At 57.7% G+C, this 26,715-nt stretch overlaps 1 protein-coding gene across 2 annotated transcripts; it reads left to right on the top strand.

Moving 5' to 3' along the window:
* LOC122485031 (GRB2 related adaptor protein) lies at positions 1-26,709 on the top strand. 2 transcript variants are annotated; one of them, XM_043583283.1, is made up of 6 exons: positions 1-177; positions 9,701-9,798; positions 13,808-13,930; positions 23,353-23,488; positions 25,316-25,489; positions 26,188-26,709. In XM_043583283.1, exons 1-6 carry the CDS (start codon positions 100-102, stop codon positions 26,269-26,271), a joined length of 693 nt encoding a protein of 230 aa, XP_043439218.1. In that variant the 5' UTR covers positions 1-99; the 3' UTR covers positions 26,272-26,709. The 2 variants fall into 2 exon arrangements, with proteins under 2 accessions (XP_043439218.1, XP_043439217.1); XM_043583282.1 differs by having other exon boundaries at positions 4-177; positions 23,353-23,521.
* Positions 26,710-26,715: the final 6 nt, after the last annotated feature.

Below are 26,715 nucleotides of genomic sequence, written 5' to 3' on the forward strand. Positions count from 1 at the left end.
GCGCTCTCAAAACAAAGGAAGACGGGTCCTCGACTGCAGAGGAAGCAGGAAGCTCTGACCCTGCTCTGAGCCCAGCTGCCGGGGCCTGGGGACAGCGGGATGGAGTCCGTGGCCCTGTACAGCTTCCAGGCCACGGAGAGTGATGAGCTGGCCTTCAACAAGGGGGACACGCTCAAGGTAGGGTGGCTGGGATGCGCCGAGTTGGTCACACAGGGAATGGGGGGGGGGTTAAGAATGAGGGCCCAGGACAGCCCCCCAAACAGAGTCCAGCTTCTAGAGGAGGACGGGCCCAGCTTCTCCAGTTATTGTGATTCTGGACAAGCCACTTGCTTCCTCTGAGCCTCAGTTTCCTCATCTAGGAAATGGGGGGATAATTAATTAGGACCCGTCCTTTGGGGGCTGTTGTGAGGGTTCAAGGAGATGTTACCATAGTGCCTGGCAGGGGTTGGTTCAACACCCAGTTTTCCAGGCGAAGAATTTGAAAAGACAGTTGAAAGGAGGGAGGGAAGGACAGAAAAGCTCTTAGGAAAGAATCACGTGGACACACTAACCTCCTGGGGCTGAAAAAAATGTGCCCGAAGTGTAAGAATGAGCTTCCCAGCAGTGTGGAGAAAAGGGAAAGGAGAGTCTTACCACAGCTTGTGTCTCCTTGTCTGCCCCCCCCTTTTCTTTTTTTAGTTTTTATTGTTTACTTTTTATTTTAGAGAGAGAGCGAGAGAGCACATGTGTGAGCAGGGGAGAGGGGCAGAGGGAGAGAGAGAGAGAGAGAGAGAGAGAGAAAATCTTAAGCAGGCTCCATTCCACAACCCTGGGATCAAAATCAGGAGCCAAAATCAGGAGGCAGACAGACAACCGACTGAGCCAACCCAGGTTCTCCCTTTTGATGCACACTGCAGCCTTCTAAGGTGTTCCGGGCCGACGGGTTTGTGGGCGCTCTCTCTGGCAACGTCCCTGCTTATAAGTCTGCATATCCAAGCAGAGGTCAGGGGCCAGATTCAGAAGCGGCCATGCCAAGATTTAGGCCCTGGAGTGCCGCTGACGTATGTTAAGGAAGTCACTGCCCCCTCCCTGGGCCTCAGTCTCCACACTGGAGCAGCGGCCATTAGACGGGGTGTCTCTCCACCCTGCTGGGCCCCGCTCTTGGCCCCGAGCTTCAAGCACAAGAGGAGGGGACAGGAACGACCATTTGCTGGCACCCCACCAGAGCCAGGTCCCGAGCTCAGCAATGCACACTAATGTCCCAGTTAAGCTGCCGAGGTGGGGAGAATCAGTGCCCCCTTTCACAGGTGACTAAACTGAGGCACAGGGAGGTGACACGACTTGCTCGGCATGGGGCCAAATGTGGGGTGCACCTACGTCCTTTGCCTCTGGAACCTTCATTCTGTCCCCGTGGGTCTGGGCTGGGGTTTGGGGAGCTCATGACGCTCCCCAAGAGGAACAGTGTCCCCTTAGGGGGTTCCCTTCCTCTCTATGCTGGGATGCCTGCACTCAGGTCCACCTGAGGTGCCGGCTGGGGGCCCCGGGGACACGTGGCCATGTGGGGACGGGGGCAGGCTTAGCACCAGCACCACCTATAACCAGGGTATGAGACCTTTGGTGAGAATCATGTCTAGTTGAGAGATCTTACCAATCTGAGAGCAGTTTGGGGTCTGTAGACCCAGACGAAGGGCTTGGAGGGGAGCAGGACAGAGAGGAAATAGGAATGAGGTGGGTGCTGGGCTCCAGCTGAGGCTCAGAGTGACCAGCCAGCGGTGGATGGGGATCAGTGGGCGTTCCCCAAGCGACCGTGGTGGATGGGGATCAGTGGGCGTCCCCCAAGCGACCGCAGCAAAGGCTGTGAAATCTCCACTTTCCTCCCAGATCCCTGTGCCCGCGACCCCCGCCCCCATGTTAGTCAAGTTTCCCCGCTAACTTCTGCTAAAGCGTCAGCCGACACCTGGTGTGTTTCTTTTACCAGAAGTGCTGGCTAAGGCAGGAGCGAGTGAGCTCATGAGGACAGGGACCACACCAGGGCACCAGGACGTGAAACAGTGCCTGGCATGCAGTAGCCTCTTAGTAAGACATGGGGAATGTTGCAGGGAAGAAGGAAGGAAGGATTAAAGCGTTAGCTGAAACTTGGGCATCCCCCATGTCCACAGAGACTGACGAGGGGAACTTTCAAGCTCAAAGAACGATGGAGGAATGCCAGGCAATGGGAAGAGTGGCCTTTTCTCCCCTTCCTTCCTTCCTTCCTTCCTTCCTTCCTTCCTTCCTTCCACAAACACTTGTCAAGCTATGGAGCACATACTCTGTGCCAGGCATTGTCCTAAGTGTTAAGGGTATAGCAATGGAACAAGGCAAAGTCCCTGCCCTCCTGGAGCTGACATTCCAGAGAGTGAGTGACACCAGGAGGTGATACATGGATTGAAGAAATCAACCCAGGGAGATGAAATGCAGAGGGCCAGTGGGTGGGAGGGGACAATGGGACAGCTTTAGGTGGGGTCGTCAGGACAGTCTCTCAAAAGAGGTAACATCTAGGGGTGCCCGGCTGGCTCAGTCAACAGAACATGAGATTCTTGATCTCAGGTCATGAGTTGGAGCCCCACATTGGGCATAGAACTTACAAAAAAAAAAAAAAAAAAGAGGTAACACCTTAGCTGAGACCTGAAGGATGAGTTGGAACCAGCCATGCAAAGAGCCGGGGGAAGAGAGCAGCAGGTGGGAGGGAACAGCTGGTGCAAAGGCCCTGAGGCAGGACCATGTCAGTGTGTTTGAAGAGTTGAAAGAAAGGTCTGTGGCTGAAGTGCAATGAGGGAAGAGAATCACAGGGTAAGGGTGATGTTGGGAGGTAAGCAGGAATTAGGACCTGTGAAGGATTTGTATTTCATTCCAAATTTGAGGCATACTCGTGGAAGAGTTTTCAGTAGGGACAAAGACTGGATCGAGTTTACATTTTGAAAAGGTAACAGAGGGGACAGGAATGGAAGCAGAAAGGGGCTCTTGCAGTCCACTAAGTAAGAAATGAAGGTGGCTTAACCTAAAAAAAAAAAAAAAGACAAGATATTAATGTCCTTCATATGTAAAGAGCTCTTATAAATCAACAAGAAAAAATCACAAACAGCATAATAGAAAAATGGGCAAAGGATATGCATGGGAAAATTGCCGAAGAAGCAACGTAAGCAAGTAAGTGCCCAGTTTCACCAATAACAAAAGACATGCGCCTTAAACCAAGTAACCGTTCCCCATTTGCCAGACCAGTGAACTTTTATTTTAAAAAGAATCTCCAAGTTTGTTGAGGATGCGAGAAAACATGCACTTTTACATGTGGGAGGTGGACAGGGAAAGTGACGATCACTTTGATGGGAACTTGGGAAACATAGAGAAAGCCGTAACAATATCCATGTGTGTGAGCCAGAAATTCTGCCTCTGGAAACCCGAGATGTAATCAGAGATGTATGTGTGTTCTCTCATAAAGGACTCAGGGAGCACTCAGGGTGTCCCTGGTCCCATTCTCTGCCCTGGAGACTCAGCAAGGAGAAAACGGGCATAGTCACTGCTCACGCAGCTGGTATTCTGGTGGCAGACGTGGGCCACAAACCAGATAAACAAGGAAAACACAGAGTTTGTCAGATGGAGAAGGTGTAGAGGGAAAAATAGAGCAGGCGAGAGGTGGGGCACGTTGGCAAAAGCGTCTGCAGTGTGAAATTAACCTGCGTTCCCGGCTTAGTGCCAAATATTACACAGTCCTGAAAATGCTCTTTGGGGAGGGTGTTTCATGCCATAAAAAAGCTCCTGATTCAGCATCCAGTGGCGAAACGCAGAATGCAACCCTATCCACACAGACAGGGGGTCACCTCTACACAGATAATCAGTGGATGTTCATTTTGTGGAGGGGAAAACGGACAGTTTTCTGGGCACTGGATTTGTGCCTAGAAAAAAAAAAAAAGACTGGAAAGAAATGACCTGATAAGCTAGCAGTTGTCGGTTCGGGGTGGTGGGCCAGGAGCTAGTCACATTTTCCTCTACTTTTTCTGCACATCTCACATGTTCTGCAACGAGCAAGCATTCCTTCGAGGGCCAGCTGAGGCGGTGGGATAGCACGTTCACGGTCGTGCAGGTGCAAGGTCACATCCTGCCTTTATTTCGGATTTGGATGGATTTTTTTTTTTGTATTAGCTTTATTTTGTTGGTTTTTTATTTATTTTTGCGTTAGCTTTTAAACAGACTTTATTGGGGCGCCTGGGTGGCGCAGTCGGTTAAGCGTCCGACTTCAGCCGGGTCACGATCTTGCGGTCCGTGAGTTCGAGCCCCGCGTCAGGCTCTGGGCTGATGGCTCAGAGCCTGGAGCCTGTTTCCGATTCTGTGTCTCCCTCTCTCTCTGCCCCTCCCCCGTTCATGCCTCTGTCTCTCTCTGTCCCAAAAATAAATAAAAAACATTGAAAAAAAAAAAAACAAAATATAAACAGACTTTATTTTTCAGAAGGTTTTTTTTTGTTTTTTTTTTTACTTTTTAACGTTAATTTATTTTTGAGAGACAGAGCGCTAGCCAGGGAAGGGCAGAGAGAGAGGGAGACATGGAATCTGAAGCAGGCTCCAGGCTCCACACCATTAGCACGGAGCCCGGTGCGGGGCTCGAACCCACAAACCGTGAGATCATGACCTGAGCTGAAACCAACAGTCAGACTCCTAACAGACTGAGCCACCCAGGCACCCCCAGAAATTTTTTCTTTTTAAAGACATTTCTTAACATTTATTCATTTTTGAGAGACAGAGGGAGCCAGAGACAGAGTCGGTGAGGGAGCAGAGAGACAGGGAGACACAATGTGAAACAGGCTCCAGGCTCTGAGCTGTCTGCACAGAGCCCCACACAGCACTCGAACTCACAAACTGTGAGATCATGACGAGCCAAAGTGGGACGCTTAACCGACTGAGCCACCCAGGCGCTCCTTAGAAGTTTTCTTTTCTTTTTTTTTTTTAATGTTTATTTATTTTTGAGAGAGAGAGGCGGGGGCCGGGAGGGGCAGAGAGAGGATCTGAAGCTGGCTTTGCGCTGACAGCACAGAACCGGATGCGGGGCTCGAACTCACGAACCGGGAGATCATGACCTGAGCTGAAGTCGGTGCTTAACCGGCTGAGCCACCCAGGACCCCCCAGAAGAGCTTCAGATTTACACAAAAATCAAGGAGACAGTACGGTGGCATCTGGACCCATCCCTCCCTATCCGTAACATCTTACATTAGCACCTTGCCCCCACAACTGTGACAAAGTGTATTAGGGGACACCAGAAAGGACAAAGTGGAGGGGACAGGGTGGGCAGGGGGCAGATTAGACACCATCTCTAAATATATAATAACCACAGCTGGTTTGTAATGGTTCGCTGTCCATTTCAAATTTCAGACTGACTGTCCTCTATGTCCAAGTGATTGTGAGTTATTGCAATGGGATCGTCTGTTCTCCTCTATGCATTTTGTCTTCTACAACATATCTGTGGCCTTGGATGAGCACTTAATTGTGCGGCTGCATTCGTGTGTCTACCTTGTCTTTCTCTGCATCCCTGGTAGAGACACAACTGATGTCCCCACGGGAGCTGCGTCACGTCCTGGGTCTCCTAAAGGCTGGAGGTGGATGGAGGTTGCTTCTGACTTGCATAGATGCTCAGATCATCTTTCCAGATGGTGGAGGTGGAGGGTGAGGTCCCAGAGGCCACCAGGGTGGAGAAGGTGGGGGTGGCCCAAAGCCCACGGATGGTGATAAAGGGCAGCCCGCGGGGTATGACACGGAGGGCACTTCTGGGAAAGGAGGAAATGCTCTGGCAGCCACCTTGACCTTAGGTGCCTGAGTGGCTCCGTCAGTTAAGCGTCTGACTCTCGGTTTGGGCTCAGGTCACGCTCTCACAGTTCAGGAGTTCAAGCCCCCCGGGAGGCTCTGCGACAACAAATCTTGAAGTTGCAGAAACCTACAACCACCATGCAATTTTTACCTTAATGGGCTGATGTGGCTACGTTATTAACTAACGAACATACTCAGGGTTTCTGCCTGGCTTTTATTTTTTTTAACATACCGTCTGAAAACATTCTTTACCCCGATTCCCGCGTTTCTTGGGGCCCCCTTAAGTTTTGCTCCCGAGGTGCCTCACCCCCCTCACTCTTGCGGAGCCCTCCCTCTGTGCAACTGTAAAATCGTGAGCACGATGTCACCTTGTGTGCCCCCTTCTCCCAGGCCAGGGCGGCGCTGTGTGGTCGGGTGGCCCTCCTTCACCTGGCTGGGGTGGGGTGGGGTGGGGTGGGGCAGGGCGCAGCTCCTGGAGCCATCCCGTCCGTCCTTCCAACCGGTGCTTCCTGGGCGCCCCTGAGGGCCGGGCCCTGTCCCAGAAGTGCCCACCGGCAAATCCCAGCCTCTGGGAGCCCGAGGTGAGAACATCTGAGCTCTGGTCTTGGAAGAGACCTGGGTGGCACATAGACCCACACTGGGCACACGGCCCCAGACATCACTTCCTGGAACAAAGCATCCTCCCCGGTAGGCTGGGCACGTCCGGGTGCACAGGACCCCACTGTTCCCAGCTGAAGGAGGGGGGCCGGGTGGTGGCTTCACCCCCATCTTTCCACAGATGACCCGGCCCCCGAGACCCAGACTCGGGGAGCCCACAGCCTCCTCGGCATCTCCAGAGACAAGGTCGATGGCACCTCGGACCCAATGCCGACAACCCTGAGCCCTCTAACCTGCTCCCCGACAGCCATTCCCATGGCAGCCTGCCAATACTCAGCCCAACCCCCTCGAGTCGTCCTGGCTGCTCCCCAACTGTCTCGTACCCGGCCTGTCGTTGAATCCTGTCAGCGACTCTGCTGAAACCTATCCGGAACCTGACCGCCTCTCCACACCCCCTCCCCGACTGCCCTCTTCCTCCAGGCCTCCCCCGACCCCAGACAGGTGCACAAGCTCCTCACTGCCACACCTGCCTCTGCTCCTAGCCTCCCCAGTCTCCATACGGTGGCCGTAACTCAGAGCCTGAGCCTCCCCTGCTGCCCCTCCCTGGCTTCTCTTGGCTTTTATTTTATTTTTTTTAAGTTTAAATTTATTTATTTTGAGAGAAAGAGTGAGAGCACGAGCAGGAGAGGGGCAGAGAGAGAGAGAGAGAGAGAGAGAGAATCCCAAGCAGGCTCCGCACTGTCCGCACAGAGCCCGACGTGGGGCTCGATCCCACAGACGGTGAGGTCATGATCTGAGCCGAAATCAAGAGTTGGATGCTTAACGGACTGAGCCACCTGGGCGCCCCTTCTCTTGGCTTTTAAAGGAAAATCTGAACAGCTTCCCGTGGCATACAAGCCCTACGTGCTCTTGCCTGGCTGGCCTTCCCCACTTCTCCTCACAGTTCTGCCCTCCTGAGTCAACTCCAGACCCTCTGGACTCTTCTCGGTTCCGAGAGCAGGGCTTGCTACCACCTCAGGGCCTTTGCACTGGCTGTTCCCTCTGACTTGGACACCATTCCCCGCATTTTCTCACCTCCGGTTGCTTCCTGTAACCGGGGTCTCAGTTCGCATATCACCTCTTCAGGGAGGGTTTTCTGGACCACCCCATCTGTCCCCTGTTGACAATCTGCCTGCCCTCAACCAGACATCCTCGATCTATTTCGGAGCACCTGCCACTAGTTTAAGGTACCTGTTCAGTTGTTTCCTTCCTTCTTTATTGTCTGCCTCTGCCCACAGTGTAAGCTTGTTCCCTGCTGTCTCTCTAGGACTTTGCATGGTATCTGGCAACACAGCAGGTGCTCAGGAAATAACTGATGAGGGAATTCCCTGGCTGGGGACCTTGGGGTAGGACAGTGTCCTGGGTGGAGGGCACCCATGGGGGTAAAGGCCGGGGGCAAGCCAAGGTGTGAATTTCACCAGGGAGGAGCTGATCTGTCTCCTTGGTGTCAGTTTTCATGGCCCGGAGGGTCTGTAGCTTTTGAACAATTTTAACGGTAAGAATTCAGCCAATCTGGGGCACCTGGGTGGCTCGGTCGCTTAAGGGTCCAATTCTTGATTTCGGCTCGGGTCATGATCCCGTGGTTCGTGAGTCTGAGCCCCGCATCAGGCTCTGTGCTGTCCCTGGCTTGGGATTCTCTCTCTCCCTCTCTCTCTCTCTGCCCCTCCCTCGCACGCACTCTCTCTCTCAAAATAAATAAATTAACTTAAAAAAAAAAAAGAATTCAGCTAATGTAGCTAATGAGAACATCACAGATGAGAAAACTGATGCCAAGACTAGAGAGAGAGTCGGAAGCAGGCGGAGTAGCCCAGCCCCAGGCTCCAGGGCATCTTCCTTGAATCTGTGGCCGTGGAAGACAGCCCACAGGTTTTAATTCTCCCATTAAGTTGGGGCATTATTTTTGTTTTGTTTTCAGCAAAAGTTTTCCTGAGTCAGCCACCTGCTTTCCATCTGTCCCCGGGGCTGCTGACCTTGCCCAGGCTACAGACTCAGGAAGGAAGGAGTCAACGGGGCCTGGCAGACAGACAAGGGGGTCTGGCACGGCCTGGGCCCAAGGCAGCAAATCCCAGCTCTTCCTGGCAAAATGGAACTAAATTGATGCCCTTGCGTCTGCCTGCCCCCCGGCCCTTTGCACCTGCAATACCCCCATAGTAGCATGCTCTTCTATATCTGATTTTTTTTTCCTGTCAACAAATACCCACTAGGATTGAGCTGATGTGCGCATCTGCTCCAGGACTGACAGGAGAGATGCCCCCTTGGCCTTGGGTCCAGATACAAGTGGGAGGTAGAGTGGAGGTAAAAACCAGTGGGCCAAGGTCCCCCCAGACCAGCTGAGCCAGGAACCCCAGGCCCCAGAGTCCTGGCTTGCTGTATGGGCTCTGCCTCCCTGCTGCTGGGTGGCCTTGCTCGCCTCCCACCTCTGGGCCTAGGTGTCCCCATCTGTGAAATAGCCTTTGGTGATGAGCTGTCCCACGGAAGGCTTGCCCCGGGGAAAGGAGGAAGGGGCCCCAAGATTCATTCTGTACATACTGTTCCTCCCTGCGGCCGCTTGGTTGCTCATCCACTGCAACTACCAGCCCGACTAGGGCTGTTTCAGTTCCTCTCGACCCACCTGTGGGGCTGCAGAGATCTCACGCCTTGGACGAGGAGCCCATGTGACCTGGGCAGGCCAGGCCTCGGCCACATCTTAGCCCAAAGACCTCCTTTATTTTGCTCTCTGGTGCCTGAATCCCCACCACCCTGCATTGTCACCCTTGAACTCAGATTATAAGGGTTGTTTAAGTGTAAGTGACCCCAGGTGACCACCAGTAGGCGCTGAGCTCAGGCTGGGGCTCCCCGACCTTCCAGGGTCCCTCCGACCTTCACCCCATGGCTCGGTGCACGGCATGCAAATGCTGCAGAAACCCCACGTTCAGGGGCACAGCTCAGGAACTGAGGCACCCCAGATCTGCTCCCTCAGATCTGCCTGGGAGTCCAGCTCCGGCCCCCCTAAAGTTCAACGCACTGACCAAAACCTCACTGGGTCCCCAGCTGTCCAACCTGGGGAGTCTGTGACGCTCTTGGGGACAGGCGGTCCCGGGCCCTGAAATCAGACACGGCCCTCGTGAACTGGGGCAGGTCCCCAACCCTCCCCTGTGAAGTGGGTCCTGGGCTGGCATGGGTGATGCCCACCTGGGGTCCTTGAGCGGCGAGACCTCAGCTGGTGGCAGCCGTGCCTCTTCGGTAAGCAAGTGACCGTTGTCCCTCCCGCCTGCAGATCCTGAACATGGAAGATGATCAGAACTGGTACAAGGCTGAGCTGCGAGGTGCTGAGGGCTTTATTCCCAAGAACTACATCCGCGTCAAGCCCCACCCGTGAGTGGCTGCCCCCCCCCCCCCCCCCCCCCCCGCCCCCTGCCCCGGCCCTACCCTCAAGGCGGCCCCAGCCCCTGCAGTCAAGTGTCCTCACCTGGCCTGGCCCAGGCCGAGCCGAGCTGCCCGAAGGGCATCCCTTAAGCACGCCCCTGGCTTCTAGTCATCAGTGTCTATGCTGAGCAGGGGCAGAGGACAGAGATGTGAGGACCAAAGTGGTGGCAGGGTCAGGGCCAGCCCAGGCCACGCCCCTGAGGGCCTGGAACACCAGAGAACGCCCAGGAGAGTGCTGAAGGGGACAGGGCCCCGGGCTCTCAGCCAGCTGGGCCACTGGCTGCGGTGGGGTCTCTGGCAGGTCCTGCTGTCTCTATGCCTCAGTTTCCTTACCTATAATACAAGGAGGGCCGAGGCTTCAATCTGCAGAGGATTCTAGAGCTCTCTTTAAGAGTGGGTGTCATGTGTGGGGCCAGGCATGCTGGGACCTGGGACCTGCTGGCCCAGGGAAGCTCCCGGCATGCCCTCAGCAGGTGGCCTCCCACGCTGCTGCCCTGAGAAGGGCCGGGGCCGACCCCGGCCCCAGAACAGGCCCAAGTGGCTGAGAACCTATGAAAAACCGACTGGATATGGCTGAGATGATGGTGGAGGTAGGCCCCTCACTCAGTCACTCATCAAACACTAGCCGCAGCCCCAGGGGGCCTAGCTGGGTGATGCCAGAGACACATGATGAGACGCTGGGGTCGGAGCAGCCCCATCCTGTGGGAGCGACAGGTCATAAAGAAAGCACGAGATGGGAAGGCTGTCAGCATTGAGGTAACTGGGGAAGGCTCCTCAGAAGAGGTGACAATGAATGGGGTTTTGAAGGGTGTGTAGGAGTTAGCTAAGCAGCAGAAGAGGAAGGCATTCCTGGAAGAGGGGACAGAGAGGACAATGAGGAAGAGCCCGTGGCAGGAGGGCCTCAGATGCCAGGCTCACGGTGGTGGGGAGCGTGGCGATGGCTGAGCAGGGGAGGGACCCTGTCACAGGTGGAGGTGTGTGACAGGGCCCTGCAGGCTGGAGGGGACAGACTGGAAGCCATGAGGTGTGTGTGACGGTGAGTTAGCAGGGGAGGGCAGTGCAGGGTCAGGGTGGGAACTGGAGGGTATTTCCTCTTTATCTGCCTTCGAGTTATTTCCAAGCTGCTACCACCTCCGGCTTCCTGTGCGGGCAAGGCCCTGTCCCACCCACATCCCCAGCTACCCTGCCTGGGTTCCAGGCATCCCCAGCCTCCCCACGCAGAGGCCGCTGCCTCTAGCCGACATCCTGGGCTGCAGCTATGACATCCAGGCCCTGCGGTGGCCCTGTGGGCAGATATCTGTCCCTCTGGCCTTATGTCTTTCGGTCAATAAAGGGAGAGCGCGAGGGGAGAGAGAGAGAGAGAAATGCCAGGGGCCCCAGGGAATCCATAAGCCAATGGAGGACACAGGCAGGAGTGACCACCGTGGGCCGGTGGGTCAGAGAGAGACCGCCAGGGGGAGGAAATGGCCTGGCGAAGGCCGGAAGCCCAGAAGGCACAAAGCTGCTGAGGAGCCCTGAAGAGAAGCTCGCATTTGCTGACCCAAGATTTTGGTGCAGGGCCAGGCCTATCTGGGCGACGCTGGTGGCTGAGACAAGACCGCGCCTGTTGGAAGCCATGGAGGGTCCCCGTGTCTGAGGCCCTTGGGGTCCCGGGGGTCAGTTCTAGCCACTTACATCTGGGACAGAGCAGGGACAGGGGTGAGGCCCCCAACCCACCCACCAGGCCATGCCCAGATGTGTTCTTGGCTAACCTCAGCACCCTCCCTGGCCCCAAAATAGCAGTGGGGAAACTCGGCATCTGACTCAGCCCGTCGGGCCCCCGGGTGTGGGGTGGAGGGGAGGGGGAGGGCTGGGGTGGGCTGGGGTCCCAGAAGGCCTCATCCTACACCAGCCCCACTCCTTCCCTGAGCACCCCCACTGTCTCCCCTGCCTGCCCGGGGAGCCCCTGGGGGAACCGTGATACCGACCAGGGGCCCCAGAGGCACCCACCCGGCCGTGTGCCCGCGGCAGCCGTCAGGGAGGGCTTCCCAGAGGAAGGGCATGGTCTGCTGGGCCTGGAAGTTACAGTAGAAGTTTGCCAGGGAGGGCAGCAGACAGGCCTAAGCGAGTGCTGTGCGGGGAGGGGCGTGAGCCATTTCACAGCAGCCGAGGCGCCTGCAATCTCTCCAGGGCAGACAGTGGAGACAGCTGGATTCCGGGGGCCTCGGGAAATCCTTGTCCCGCACCCCGTCCTTCAAGCCACCTGAGGACCAGCCCTGCCTTCTCCTGACGGGGGGGGGGGCAGGGCTGGCCTCCTCAGAGGGTGTGGTTGCCGAAGCCTTTGAGGGTGACGGCCGCCCACACACTGACGCCTCCTATGGGGTTTTGTGGGTTCTTTGGAGACACCCGAGCCCTCAGGAAACGCCCACTCAGGGCCCCACTGGGACACGGCGCCTGCACCTGTGTCCTGCTGGGGGCCGCGGCCTCCCAGCTCAGCCTCCCGAACTCCGGGGACCCGGGCCGAGCTTTCCAGATGGTGGCCTGGAGCCCCCACACTCAGCAGCCGTCTTCTCTGCCTCCCCTCCCAGGAAATCCACCGTGAGATGGGCTCGGGGTCCCCACCAGTCTGGGGACAGCAGTAGGCTAAGCCTCGCTTCTGGGTGTGGGCTCCACAGAAGCAGCACCTGAGCCGCAGTGGGAGGACGAGAACTTTATTTTGGAGCGGGAGGCGGGCAGGGAAGGAGCCAGTTGTCCACACGGCCGCGGACGGCGGCGACAGACAGGAGGGGCACCGGAGGGAGAGGACGCGGCACAGGCACCCCAGAGTGTTCCATCGGGGCAGGGAGGTGAGTGTTTGTCCACCTGCTCAGTCTCAGAGAATGTTCTGGGGGCTCGGTCCACCCTGCACACAGGCCTGTGTTAGTCGCCAGAAAAAAGCCCCGGGGCCGAACCCTGGTGTTCGCATTTGGCCCAGCCCCGTGCGGGGACGGCGGGGACGCTGGGGACGCTGGGGACGCGGTGGGACACCACCGGCAGCTGCCGCTCCACCTATCGCCCTGGCTCTGGGCTTCGAGGGCTCGTCAACATCCTGACACAACAGGAAAAGTCCCACCTCACATCCGCCCCCGGTGCCAAACTCAGACTCAGGAAACATTTGCTGAAAGAGGGAAGGGAAGCTTGACAAGGGACGGAGTCTCTGGACCCCACCCGGGGTTGGCCGTGGTGCCACCATGAGACTCTGGCTGCTCTGGGCCTCAGTTTCCCCAGCTGAACAAGAAAGGGCCCAGCCAGAAACCACCTGGACGCTACAAGGGTGGGCAAGGCCCAAAGAGGCCGGGGCTGCGTGGGCCACACAGCGAGATGGGCAGGCCTGGCAGAGAAGCTGAGCCCCAGCCTTTTGCCTCCAGGTACTGGGGACAGAGGGGCAGTGGGGGTCTTGCAGGACTCTAAGCATTTACCAACCACTTCTGCATTACCCAGTTCTATTTGGTCAGCTAGAAAAGGGACTTGGACCTGTGAGCAAAAGTCCAGACGGCCTCAGTCTGTGCATCTGTGAAATGGGTGCAGGGAAACTGCTAGTGCTTCTGCCCTCCATTTCTTCTTCTTCTTTTTTTTTTTTTTCACTTTTCAGAATCTCTCATCTAAAACAGAAGAGCTCAGCTGGGGTTGGCCAGGCGGAGGCGCCCTAAATTTTGATTTTTCTCATTTCATAATTTCTCATTTCATAATATGTTTGCCTGGCCTGGGCTCAGGAGCCAGAACGCCGGGATCGGGTCCCCACTCCTGCCTGCCATGGCGTGTACCCTTGGGTTCGTTGCCGTGCGATTCTGAGCCTCGGGCTCCGCATCTGTGAAATGGGTGCAATCACACCTCCTGTGTCTCGGGACCGCCGTGAGGATCCGCGATGTTGGACGCCCGGCACACGGGGACGGGGTAGCCTGGCCTCCCCACTGCCCTCACTCGCCCCCTCTCTCTGCAGGTGGTACTCGGGCAGGATTTCCCGGCAACTGGCCGAAGAGATTCTGATGAAGCGGAACCACCTGGGAGCCTTCCTGATCCGGGAGAGTGAGAGCTCCCCAGGGGAGTTCTCTGTCTCCGTGAAGTGAGTTCTGACCCATGGGGGAGCGCGGAGAAGGGTGGAGAGAGTAGTCTCCCTGAGGGAGGAACAGCCAGAACCTGGAAGCAGGTGACTGTCTGGGGTGGCGGGGGGAATGACACGCACCCCGGCGTGTGGTCCAGAGTGGTGGGAATATGCTTGGAAAGGGGGTCGGGGCTGCCTGCAAGGCCTCAAGTGCCGGCGCGAAGGGTCTCTGGACATTATTCTCTGGACAGAAGCCAATGGGGGCGGGAGAAGCATCGAGACACCCAGGGCAGGTGCCCCACCCTGTGCTGTAGACAGGGTGCCACCATATGGTGCCGTGATTGAGATGAGGGACTGTGGGGCCAGGCTGCTTGGGTTCAGGTTCTAGTTCTGCCCTTTCCTGGCTGTGTGACCTTGGGCAAGTCACTTAACTTCTCTGTGCCTGCTTCCTCTGATGTGAAATGAGTAATTGCAAGGAATATATGAGTCAATATACGTATATTTTTTGAGTCAATATATTCAGAGCGATTGGAATAGTGCCTGACATTGAAGCAGGGTCGCCGTGATGGGAGGGTCTGGCTTTGTGACCAGCAGCTCCTCGGGCGTGACGTGGCAGTCTCTGGGGAGCGCAGAACCCAATCCCAAAGGCCACAACCAGGGCCGTGGAGGAATCCAGGCTGGAAGGTAGAAACAGGAACAGGCATCGGGGCGAAGGGGTCTGGTCTCTGTGTTTCCTATTCTCAGGACCTGGGACGGTAGGACATAGATGCATAAATTCAAGGAATATTTTGTTGAGCTACACGTCCTGTGCCAGGCTATTCTAGAAGCTGGGGAAATGACGGTAAAAAAAACCCCAAAGTTGCTGCCCTGATGGGTTTATGTCCTGGTGGGAGAGACAGACAGCATACAAGGAAGCAAAGGAATAGAGCAGAAGCCAAGGTGGTCAGAGATGGCCTCTCTGAAGAGGTAGCATGTTTTTAAATGTTTATTTATTTTTGAGAGAGAGACAGAGACAGAGCATGAGTTGGAGAGAGAGAGGGAGGGAGACGCACAGAATCCGAAGCAGGCTCCACGCTCTGAGCAGTCAGCACAGAGCCCGGCGCAGGGCTCGAACTCACAAACCACGAGATCGTGACCTGAGCCGAAGTCGGACGCTTAACCGTCAGAGCCACCCAGGCGCCCCAAAGGTAGCATTTGAACAAAGATCTGAAATTGGAAGTGGAGGCTGCCCAGGTCTCCAGGAATGAGGACCTGGGAGGAGAGACTTCTACGCAGAGGGAATAGCAAATGCAAAGGCCCTGGGGTAGGAATGCACCTGGGCCGTGTTGGAGTCCACAGGAGGTGGTGTGATAAGAGCAGAGAAGCAAAGGGGGAGAGGATGAGGGATGTGGTCAAAGAGATGAAGCTGACAGGTCCTGACAGGGAGTTTTCTCTGGGAGCAGTAGGGACATTGAAGCAGGGTCTTGAGCAGGGGGAGGGTCTTGAGCAGGGGGAGATGTGATTGGCTTCCATTTTTTGGCAGATCCCTCCGGCTGCTATGAGGAGGAGGGATGGTTGGGAGTAAGCGGGAGCACTTGGAGGCCAGGGAGGAGCCAGGCCGGAGGTGGCGGTATCTGGGACTCTGGAGGGGGCTGAGGACATGAAAAGCGACCGGGGAGGGGAGTGGTGTGGATCTGCGAAGTCAGGGCCGCCAGCAAAATGCCGACTGTCAGGGTCTCCGCGGGAGGCGCCCACGGTGCCAGCTTTTCCTGTCACTGACCGCTGTATTGGGGTGGCAAGGTTGCCAGCGGGACAGAGGGAACAAGCAGTGGACCCTGGAGCTTGGCAGGGTGGCCCCTAGGAGGCCGTTCTCCTGGGACTGGGTTGGTTCACGGCCAATGGTTTGATTGTCCAAAGGATAAATGAACACGGGGCCACTTTGTTGTTTAATGTGGGGGCCGGGGGGGGAGTGTGACAGGGCGCTGGGGTCCAGGGAATCCCAAAGAAGCAGAGAAAGAAAGACACGGACAGGGAGGCTGCTGGGGCATGTGTGTAAAAATGACCCAACATCACGAGAGTTCTCGGCACTTACCTGATCCCCTCCAAGCTATGCAAGCAGCCGGCCAGTTCCTTTTACTTCCCTTCCGCCCTTGACCTCCAGGGAACAGACCGGTTACCCCAGGGGATGGGAATGGCTCTGGCCCTCTTTGAGCCTCTATTTCCCCATCTTAAAAATGGGAGCACTGCTGAGGCGCCTGGGTGGCTCAGTCTGTTGGGCGTCCGGCTTCAGCTCAGGTCATGATCTCGCAGTCTGTGGGTTTGAGCCCCACGTTGGGCTCCGTGCTGACAGCTCAGAGCCTGGAGCCTGCTTCAAATTCTGTATCTCTCTCTCTCTCTCTCTCTCTCTGCCCCTCTCCTGCTTGCACGCCATCTCTCTGTCTCCCCAAAATAAATAAGTCTTTAAAAAATTTTTTTTTAATGGGAGCACTGTCAGTGTGCATGTGTATGGGGGTGGGGGGGATGCTGTGAGTTCTTAGCTCTGATCCACCACCCCGCCCCCCGCCCCAGGATGGTCGTGGGCATCTGGAGTGCCCCCTGGGTCACTTCCCACTTCCACAGCTCAGCCTCCATTCCCCAGGATCCGTGCAAAGGCAGGAAGTGGAAATTTTCCGTGTGCTGGCTGTCCGAGGGCCTGGTCAGCTGGGAATGGCGCCACCAGGTGGGCTGGTCCAGCTTCGAGGGGCTCCTGGAATCGGTTCAAAAGCCCAAGATCACCCAGCAAAGCAGGGGCACAGGGGACCCAGCCGGACAGCTTCTGCAGCTGGAGCTGAGGGGAGGTGGTGGCCCTGCCAACCCCCACCCTGCCTCTCCCGCCTCTGCGATCAGATCACACCTCCATGCACTGCCCTCTTCTGGCGATTCTTTGTAAATGCAGCCCGGCTGGTGCAGGTTCAGACGCTGCTGTGTGTGTGTGTGTGTGTGTGTGTAAGAGAGAGAGAGAAAAGAGAAGAGAGAGGGAGGGGGAGAGAGAGAGAGAGAGAACCACAGAGTGGGACAGAGAGAGGAGTCAAACCAAGGAGTGTGGTGGGAATGTAGACACGGCCTGGCCCAGGGGTCTCCACGATGAATGAATAAATATGGGCAATTCAGAGACAGGGGACACTTTCCACATGGTGAAGGAGGTGATATCTGAGCTGGGCCCTGAAGCCCGAGTAGGAGTTTGGTGTACAAAGAGAGGAGAGGCATGTCAGGCACAGGGACTAGCTTGTTGGACCCGGAGTTGGGGCGGGGCAGGGGTGGGTTTGGATAGCAACAAGTCCGACCAGGAGGGGAGACAGGCAGTACTAGGAAGTAGTTGTTGAGCAGGGGAGCCAGCACCCACGTCCTGGGAAAAGGCCTGGGAGCATCTTTCGGAGAAATCCTAGCACATGCCCTTCTGCACGTCCCCCAGGGCATCCTGGCCGAGCCCCCCCCCTCCCCCCTCCCCCCCCCCCCCAGGTCAGAACCAGAAGGAGCTTCCAGGGCTCAGCTAGCTGTGGTTTGTGCACAGCGTCACCAGGTGGCGTCCTCCACCCCCCCAGTTTCATCCCAGCTGAGCCACGCCTCCCAGGTCCTCCTCCCATTCCTGGTCCATTGTCTCTCCCGGAGGGCCTTTCAGTGGCCCTTGGAGGATCACAGGACAGGGATTAGAGTTGGAAACTGAGACTCAGAGGGCGTATATGGCTGGGAGTGTGGGCTTTTGAGCCAGAATCTCAGCTCTGATACTAGCTGTATAACCCTGGGCAAATTACCCTCTGAGCCTCAGTTAATAAGTGCTCCAAAAATGCAAGTTATACTAGTGATTATATTACCTTCTAAGGGCCACACTGCTTCCCAGCCCCCTGTCCCACGAACCCAGGGCTACTAGAGAAGGGGCAGTGACAGAGTGGCAGGGAACCCAGTTCTCGTCCTGACTTCTCTTCCGTCCCCCCCACCCCACCCCGTGCCCCCAGGGCGGGTCCTGGCTTTCTCTTGGCTGTAATGGCCTCATCTACATCATAGAGACAGCAACCCCCAGGTTGTGTCTATGATGGCCATCCAGCAAAGTGACAGCGGTGCAGGTTCACGTGTGAGAGCGTTTCCGCCGGCATCGGCTTGGCTCTCGGGGACTCTGACCCCATTCCACGTGGCATCTCCCGCATGCTCACGCCAAGCCCCATAAAGCTGTCAGAGGTGGGGTTTATGGGCCTGGGCTGCCTCTCGGAGTGAGAGCGGCCACGGCTGACTGCCCTTTATGAATTTACAAAGGGCTGTCTGCCACCACCTCCGGGGGCATGTCTGAGCTGGCAGCCAGCAAGCCAGGGACCAAGGCTGGGGCGCAGTGCCTGGGCTGTGTCGCTTTTGTCCCACACTCCCAGCCAGCCTGCGGTGGACTTCTCCACCGTAAACGGCAGGTCGCTCCCAAGCGAGGCATTTTGCTTCCGTTCGGGCCGGAAGCGCCCTGGAGTCAATGCACGTATGTTTGCTCTGGTCACCGAGTACCTACTGTGTGCCAGGCCTTGTCCCAGGTGCTTGGGATTCGGCCATGAACAAAATGGGACAAAGCTCCCTGTCCTTCGGGCACCCATTTCTACTGGGGTGACAGACAGGAAACAGTTATACAAATGACATAAAATCTTGGAAGATGATAAAGGCTCTTGGGAAAGTGAAGCAGGAAACAAATGGTGGCACAAGGTGGAGGGTGCAATACTTTGCAGGCAAAGACAGAGAAGAAGTGATCCCCAGAAACCCCGTTGGCAGGAAACGGGGGCTCGGAGAAGTGCAGTAACTTACCCAAGGTCACACAGCAAGGAAGAGCGGAGCAAGTGCCCGTTGACCCTCTGCGCCCTGACAGACCCACCTGTCCTGAGTCCCAAAGACCCACGGGTCCCTGCCGAGGTCCCTTTGGTTCGATTTCATGTCTGCTGCGGCACGTGTATTCCACCCCAGCCCTTTTCTTTCTTTTTTTTTTTTTTTAATTTTTTTTTCAACGTTTATTTATTTTTGGGACAGAGAGAGACAGAGCATGAACGGGGGAGGGGCAGAGAGAGGGAGACACAGAATCGGAAACAGGCTCCAGGCTCTGAGCCATCATCAGCCCAGAGCCCGACGCGGGGCTCGAACTCCCGGACCACGAGATCGTGACCTGGCTGAAGTCGGACGCTTAACCGACTGCGCCACCCAGGCGCCCCCACCCCAGCCCTTTTCTGAGGCTAGAGAAGGGCCATGCCTAATGGAGATCACCGGGTGGGGGTGAGCACCCACACCTCTGCCCTGGAGGGCCCACAGGCCCCAGCCGGGGCAGTCCTGGGGCTCCTGACCTTACCCCAGCCTTGTTTATCCTGTCCCTTTGCTGCTGCCACTGTCCCTTTGCTGCTGCCACCAGGCCAGAAAAACCAGCCGGGCAGGACAGGCTGTTGCTAGCACCAGGACTCAGTTGGTCCTTCAGGCTTTTGTTACAGCCCAGAGGCCAGGCCCTGCCCCTCGTTCCCCCCACCCCGCCCACAGTGGGCGGGTGTGGGGGTCACACACAGAGACAAACACACCCATGGCTGCAAAGAAAGGGACTCACACATACAGTCGCACTCACGGAGCAGAGAGAGAGAGAGAGAGACCTCCCCCTCCCCCCCACACCCCTAGACACGAGAGACAGGGACACCAGGCACACGCAGGCCAGGACACTCACACAAACACCGTGGGCACTGCCACTGTTGTGGACCAGCTCCACATGGCCCCTCCTCTGGCCTCGCCCGGGTCGAGACCCCTTCCTGTCCGCCCTTCCCGCCTCCAGCTCAGCAGGGCTCACAGGGCACGGCTGTCTGCACTCAAGCCATCCCCCCCTGCCCAGTTCGGGGGTCATCTGGAGTCAGACATGGATCCCCCTATGTGCCCTGCAGCTCCCCTGGGCCAGGGGGAGGGAGAGTCCACAGAGGGTCTAAAGGGTTCTCAAACACCTCAAGGCTCCACCCGGGCCTTGAAGGATGGCTAAGGCCAAGACCACAGAGGAAAGGGAAGGTGTTCCTGGGGAGATCACTAGCAAGGGCCCCACGAGGCTGGAAGATAAGCTGGCTAGAGAGAGGGACACTACCCCAGATGCTGAGTCCTTGGGGCCACCCGATGGAAGTGGCCCTGCTCAGCCTCAGACAAGCGTGATCACTGATCAGGAGGGGCCGCTCCTGGCTTACATGGCCGCCCCTGGCTGTGGGCAGGCCTCTCTCCTTTCTGGGTCCCGCTCTCCTCACTACAGAACAGGAAGTTTGGACCAGGTGGGAGAAGGGACAAGGCCCGTCATTTACTGAGGACCTACTGTGCACCACACACAGGTGAGGGGCTGGAACACGCAAGCATCCCAGATTTGAGAATTCTCCCAATTCTCAGATTGGAAGGTTCTAGAATTCCTGGGTCCCTTGTCCCTTTCCTGTCTCATCTCCTCTTCTCTGCTCGCCGATCGTCCTGTGTGATCAGGGAATGCTTTGTTCCTGATAACTTTCCTGGTAACTGAAGGTAACCTCCAAGCACCAAAAAGTTCAAAGTTGTGGTCCGTTGGGGTTGAGGTCATTTTCTTTTTCTTTCTTTGTTTCTTTCTTTCTTTTTCTAATGTTTAATGTTTATTTTAATTTGAGAGAGAGAGAGACGGATCACAAGCGGGGAAGGGGCAGAGAGAGAGGGAGACATAGAATGTGAAGCAGGCTCCAGGCTCTGAGCTGTCAGCACAGAGCCTGACATGGGGCTCGAACCCATGAACCGTGAGATCAGGACCTGAGCTGAAGTCCGAAAGTTGGACGCTTCACTGACTGAGCCACCTGGGCACCCCCTGGAGATCATTTTCACAGCTACCGCCCCCTTATCTGTCCCCTTACCCAAAGGGGAGGGGCCGTCCTTACCCCAGGTTCCTCCTCCTGCCTCTGCACCAGGTGGCCCAGACATGGAGTCCTTGGGGTCCGTTTCCTGGTTTCTCACTTGCCCGGCTTCGGGTTGCCTCACTCTGCTGCTGGGAGAGACACTCCTCCCCGAACACCCCTGCCAAAGTCTAGGGGCCGGGGAAAACCTGATCTTGCAGGGACCGGACACTAGGGAGTCATAGGGCTTAGAGGCTGCCTCAAGGGGAGTGTGTGGCCTCTGGGAGGCTGTGGCAGACCAGACAGGGCAGGAGGCACCGTCCGCCTGCCCGCCCCAGTTCCATCCCAGGAACACGGGCATGCATGTCGGCCGGCCAACAGCATGCGCGGCTTAGTCACCTGGGAACAATGCTTGCTGATGAGCGGCTTTGTCTCGGGTTTGGGGATCACTGCTCCACCCGGTCCCAGAACTGGCTCGCCTTGGAGCTAAGCTGCCCTGAGATCTGGATGTGTCTTAGAGAGGGTGTCGGGTCTATTTCAGGGTCAGGACACCTGGAGGGCTGGAATCACAGCTCAGAGCGGACCGGACAGGAGAGGGTTTCAAGAACAAAGCACCTGATGAGCATTTAAGCCTTGGGCCTTGACGCTCTAGTCCCTGGGTCTAGCCTCTCCCAGCTGGGCTAGCCCTCAGGGCCCACTCCGGCCTCCCTGCCTTTTCCGTGTGTAGTATGCAAGCCATTATGTGCAGTGAGTCAGAAGGCCGTACAAGGGGCTGAGGAACCCAGGGAGACCTCTGACTCTGACTGAGTTTGGGCCATTTTACCTGGGCTTTGAGGCATGAGCAGGAGCTTGACTCGAGAATTTGGAGAAAACTGTGTATGCAAAGGCTCGGAGGGGAGGTTATGTTGGAGTGGAGAGAGAGATTCTGTGTGGTTTGGACCCCTTAACATGGGCAGGGTGGGAGGCATCCCACTTTGCCCACCGCCCCCCCCAACACACGAACAGAACAGATTCACCTTAAACAATTGTCTTCAGTCTTTAATCTTAAACCTTCAACCGAGCAGCGCACCCGCCCCAGGACTGACGCTGGAGGAACCACGGGTCCCAGGCCTTCTGGGCTCTCAGCTCCACCAGCCACCTGGGCAGGAAGCCCTTCCAGGGGCAGGTTCCTAAGCTGGCTTCTTTCTGCTGGGGAGCCGGGGTTCTGCTGTGTTCTCCCCGAAGTCACCAGCAGAGTCCCTGCCTCCTGCAAACCCCCCTCCGGGGAGTGCATCAGCGCCCCCCGTTGGGCAGGTGAGGAGGCCGAGGCCCAGAGGCCCAGATGAGCTGACCGGAGCAAGGAAGCGTGGCCGTGGTCTTTTGGCCAGGCCCACAGGATGAGAGGGAAGGCCTCCTGGGGATCACAGCCCAGGGAACAACGTGGTGCAGTAGCAGTCCTGGACTGGGCTGACAAGGTCTGGGATGTTCCCCGTATCACAATTAGAATTACAATTACTGGTATTGTCATACAACGAGAACCAGCAGGGGAGCATGCTAGAATGACGCTTGACACGTGGGAGCTTGGATGTGGCCCCCCAGCTCCGGTTTCTGTTGCCGCATGTGACCCTGGGGGGGGTTACGGTTTGCACTCGGGGCCTCAGTTTCCCCGCCGTACAAAGGGCTCGGTTTGCACCTCCTGGACCACGTGGTGGGGCCGGCCACCCTTGCAGAAGGGAGGGGAACCGCAATGGTTTGTGCTGCCCATTGTCCTAACGCTGGCCCCACCTCTGGTCCCAGTCCATCATGGCCTGTCCTGGCGTATGGGACATGCTGCGTGCGGGAAGAGAGTATATGAAGTGTACGAAGGAGGTGAGGCTGGGCAGGTAATCAGAGCCAGATCTCGAGTCCGAGGTGTTAAGATTTTCTCCCGAGGGCAATGGGGAGCCATAGAAGGTTCTTGAGGTAGGGGGCAGATAGAGACATGAAGCATCCGACACACCTGAGCTCCTCTCCCACCTGCAGGCTTTGGTCTGAGTCAGCACGGTCTGAGGACTCACTCTTCGTGGGACCGTGAGGGCCGGGAGGGGGCTAGGGGAGACTGTCATGTCTGAGGGGCATATTGAAGAGGTGCGAGAAGAGAAGCCCGTTTATTGATTGATTTATTTTTAAAGTTTATTTATTTTGAGAGAGAGAGAGAGAGAGAGAGAACGAGTGGGGAAGAAGGGCAGAGAACCCCAAGCAGGCTCTGCACTGTCAGCACAGAGCACGAGTCGGGGCTTGAACCCACGAACCGTGAGCCCACGACCTGAGCGGAAATCAAGAGTCGGACGCTTAACCGACTGAGCCACCCAGGCAACCCCCTCCTGCGAGAGGAACCCGTTCAATGCTGCCAGTTAGCCACAGGCAGCATTTTCTGAACCCCTTTCCAGAAGGAAGGTGCTACCATTATCCAGAAGCTGAGGTTTAGAGAAGTTCAGTGACCTGCCTAAGGTCTCACGTCGACCTGCCCTCCCGCCCTGCACCTTCTCCCCCGACTGCGGGTCTCAACCAGGGCTGAGAGGGGCGAGCTTCCAGGGGGAGGCAGAAGGGAGGCCCCGGGGCCCCGCTGAGGCTGCCCCTCTCCGCTAGCTACGGCGACCAGGTACAGCACTTCAAGGTGCTGCGCGAGGCCTCGGGCAAGTACTACCTGTGGGAAGAGAAGTTCAACTCCCTGAATGAGCTGGTCGACTTCTACCGCACCACCACCATCGCCAAGCAGCGGCAGGTTTTCCTGCGGGATGAGGAGCCCCTGCTCAAGGTAGGGGCCCCCCCTGCCCCCCCCCCCACGTGAGCCTCCGCGGGGGGCCGGGACACCTGCCAGGTCTGGCCACCCCACACCCCCACCGGCAGCCCCGCATCCAGCCCAGGCTCTAGAGTCCGACTCTGGTGGCACTGCGGTGACACACGCAAGGGTGGGGACGGAGAGGGAAAGGAAAGGAAGAGAACGGACGTGACGCGGGGCCACCAGTGTCTGGCTTGTTCTCAGCTCCTGGCGCAGTGCGTGGGTCACAGTAGGCACTCGGTGTGAATTTGCACGAATGAAGGTACAGACACCTGCCGAGCCTACTGGATGCCGTGCCCGCTGAGCTGGGCTTAGTATGCTGGGGTCCTCATCTGGCCACTGCCCAGGTGAGGAAACTGAGGCACACCCAAGACCACCCACCGGGTAGGCTCAGTCCGGGGTTCTGGCCCCGAGGAGCTGGTCTTGGGTGGGGTGGAGGCAGTGTGAGCGCTCGTGGGTGAGGGCCTGGCTGGGCTCAGGGTGTGTGTGTGTGTGTGTGTGTGTGTAGTGGGGGGTGGGTATCCAGCCGCCACTGGTCCTCGCAAGAACAGCAATTTGCTAGCCAGCCCTTTCATCAAGGGGCCCCTAGGACCAGCCCTCGCTCTCATTAGAATGATGATAGCAGCCAACAGGGTTATTAGCCCCGGTGTGGTTTCCTCTGGGAGGGGGGTTCGGCAAGGCCTGGGGCTAGAGGTCAGGACCCTGGGACGGCCCAGTTGAGCCTGGGCTCTGCAGGGGAACCAGGGAGCATAGCCTGGGGGGGAGGCTGACGGACTGCTACAGAGAAGCTCCAGTCCTGCCTGTCCCTAGACCCCCACCACGTGTGACCTTTGTCCGTTCCTCAACTGGGCCTCAGTTTCCCCTCTCCTGTGCCAGGAGGGTCAAACGGTGCCTCGGGAGACCCCCATTCATGCACTCTGGGCCACCGGGAAGCTGCCGGGCCTCCTCAGTCTGATCCTGGGGCTGGGTCGGTGGCGAGCTCTCCGTCTGAGCCACCTTCCCTCCCCTCCCCCCTCCCCCCAGGCCTCTGTCCCAGACCTCCTGCAACCTCTCCCCTTCACCGGCCGTGGGCCAGGTCTGCCCTTGGAGAAGGTGAGGGAGCCAGTGTGGAGCTGGCTGAGGGCTCCCCACACCGCCCCCCCCCCCACTGCCTCGCTCTGGCCTGGGCCCTGGGGTCACCCACCCTGTGGGAGAACTCCAGAGCTGGCTCAGTCCCCTAGGACCCATGCGGCCTCCTACTTCCTGGGCAGAGAGCCGCTAATTACAGCCTGTCCACCGATCCTATCACCCATCCTGGATAAGATTCCGCAGGCTCAGAACAGAGATGCTGGTGGGACCGGTAGGGCCGGGACACCGGGTATAATCGTCACGGCGACAGGCTGACGTGCCTGCAGAGAGCTCTCGTCCGCCCGCCATTTGCAGGGGGGGAAACTAAGTCCCACGAGGGTGGGGACTTACCCGAGGTCACCTCGGGGTATAGATAGGACAGGAACCCAGGCCTGAGAGCTGGGAGCGGCCCTGAGTGACATCCTCTCCCTCAAAGCTCGGTCAAGGGCGCAGCCATAAACTCTGTTCTTAGCTATGCACCACTTTACAGCTTATAAGGCCCGTTCCTGTGGCCAGGACAGCGGTGTTGGTCTGTGGAGAGGGTGGCGTAGACTTGGAGTGAGAACAGAGTCCAAGCTCAATTCTGCCCTCCCACCCACAGCAAATCACTTCTCTTGTTGGGGCCTCCTGAAAACCCCCACTAACCACCTCCTCCCCTCGCAGGGCCCCCGGGCCTGCTTTGCCCAGGCCCAGTTTGACTTCTCGGCCCAGGACCCCTCACAGCTCAGCTTCCACCGCGGTGACATCATCGAGGTCCTGGAGCGCCTGGACCCCCACTGGTGGCGGGGCCGGTTCTGCGGACGCGTGGGCTTCTTCCCACGGAGCTACGTCCAGCCGGTACAACTGTGACCGGGGTGGAGGCCCGGGGCGGGGGCAGAGCCAGCAGGCCATCCGCCCACCAGACACTGAGGTCCAGAGAGAGGACGTGGACGCCCCGTCCCGGGGTCCCACGGGGCTCAGCCTCACTGGAATGTGGACCTCCTCACTGCCAGGCCTGGGCTCCCGCTGCTTCATACAAACGGAGACGGGGCCTCGGTGCCCGAGGACCGCTGCGATGTTCAGTGCTCACTAGGCAGGGGGAGCTCCCAGAGCTTCCTGCTGGCCTCTTCCTGTTGGCTGCCAGCTGCATGGTGTCACGGGGCAGGGGGACAGAAGCCCCACTCACTCCAACCATCAATGGCCGCGGTCTCAGGGCTCTTGTATTTGGGGGCTCTACCCGAGGAAGCATGGCGGACGGGTTCACCTGGGGCTGATCATCTTCTGGGCCTCCCTGCCCACCCTCGGATGGCTCCTTGAGGTGTTCTGGCTACCGGGAAAGTGGCTTAGCGGTGAGGGACAGGCAAGGGGACTGCACGCACATTGACCTGGACCGATGGACGGACTCCAGGTGGAGACTGACTTCTCAGCAGCCCCCTGACGACTTCGGGCCCCACTTGGGTGTCCAACACCCTCACCCCACCACAGACACTTTGGGGAGGGCCTGCGGGAGGGGAGTGCAGGGATGAAAGAAACAGGCAGCTGTCCCTCTCCCATAGGCCCGACACGATGGACAAGCTCCGAGGGCAGGCCCCGGGCACAGCCACTTGGGGGACCTGGCTGCCCTGGCCTTCTCTGTGTAGGCCCAACTTCCGCCCGGACTGGGGTTCCCGGAGCTCAGGGAAGCTACAGGCCAGGCGGGAGGCCAGGGCCACCGCCGGACTTTGAGGTCCAACAGCATCTGGGATGGGACACTGGCCTGAGCACAGGCGGGGCGTCCACATGGAATGTGCCACCAGCAGCCGGTACTGACTAGCCCCTGCCCAGGGCCTGGGCACTTTGGGGAGCAGGAAGCATGAAACGGGGCTCCGAAAGTGCTTCGAATGCCAGGCTGATGGTGGAAGGGGCAGGGAGCGGGGAGGGAGGGAGAGGACGGCCTCGTGGCAGCCAGGAGCAGCTGGGATGGGAGGCAGGAGTCCAGGGAGGGGGGCTCCCCTCTGCCCAGGGCCGTCTGGAGACCCTTCAAGCCCCGAGCTGCTCCTGACCTGGGCCCGTGTATTCAAAATAAAAACAGGAAAATGAGTATA

The sequence above is a fragment of the Prionailurus bengalensis genome, chromosome E1, assembly GCF_016509475.1.
Source record: "Prionailurus bengalensis isolate Pbe53 chromosome E1, Fcat_Pben_1.1_paternal_pri, whole genome shotgun sequence".
NCBI lineage: Eukaryota > Metazoa > Chordata > Mammalia > Carnivora > Felidae > Prionailurus > Prionailurus bengalensis.

What these genes read in the sequence shown, in the direction of transcription:
- LOC122485031 (XM_043583282.1), top strand. Translation starts at nt 100, where the DNA reads ATGGAGTCCGTGGCCCTGTACAGCTTCCAGGCCACGGAGAGTGATGAG. An exon ending in ATCCGCGTCAAGCCCCACCC is followed by an intron (nt 9,799 to 13,807) that starts GTGAGTGGCTGC and finishes CTCTCTCTGCAG; the next exon opens with GTGGTACTCGGGCAGGATTT. An exon ending in GAGTTCTCTGTCTCCGTGAA is followed by an intron (nt 13,931 to 23,352) that starts GTGAGTTCTGAC and finishes CCTCTCCGCTAG; the next exon opens with CTACGGCGACCAGGTACAGC.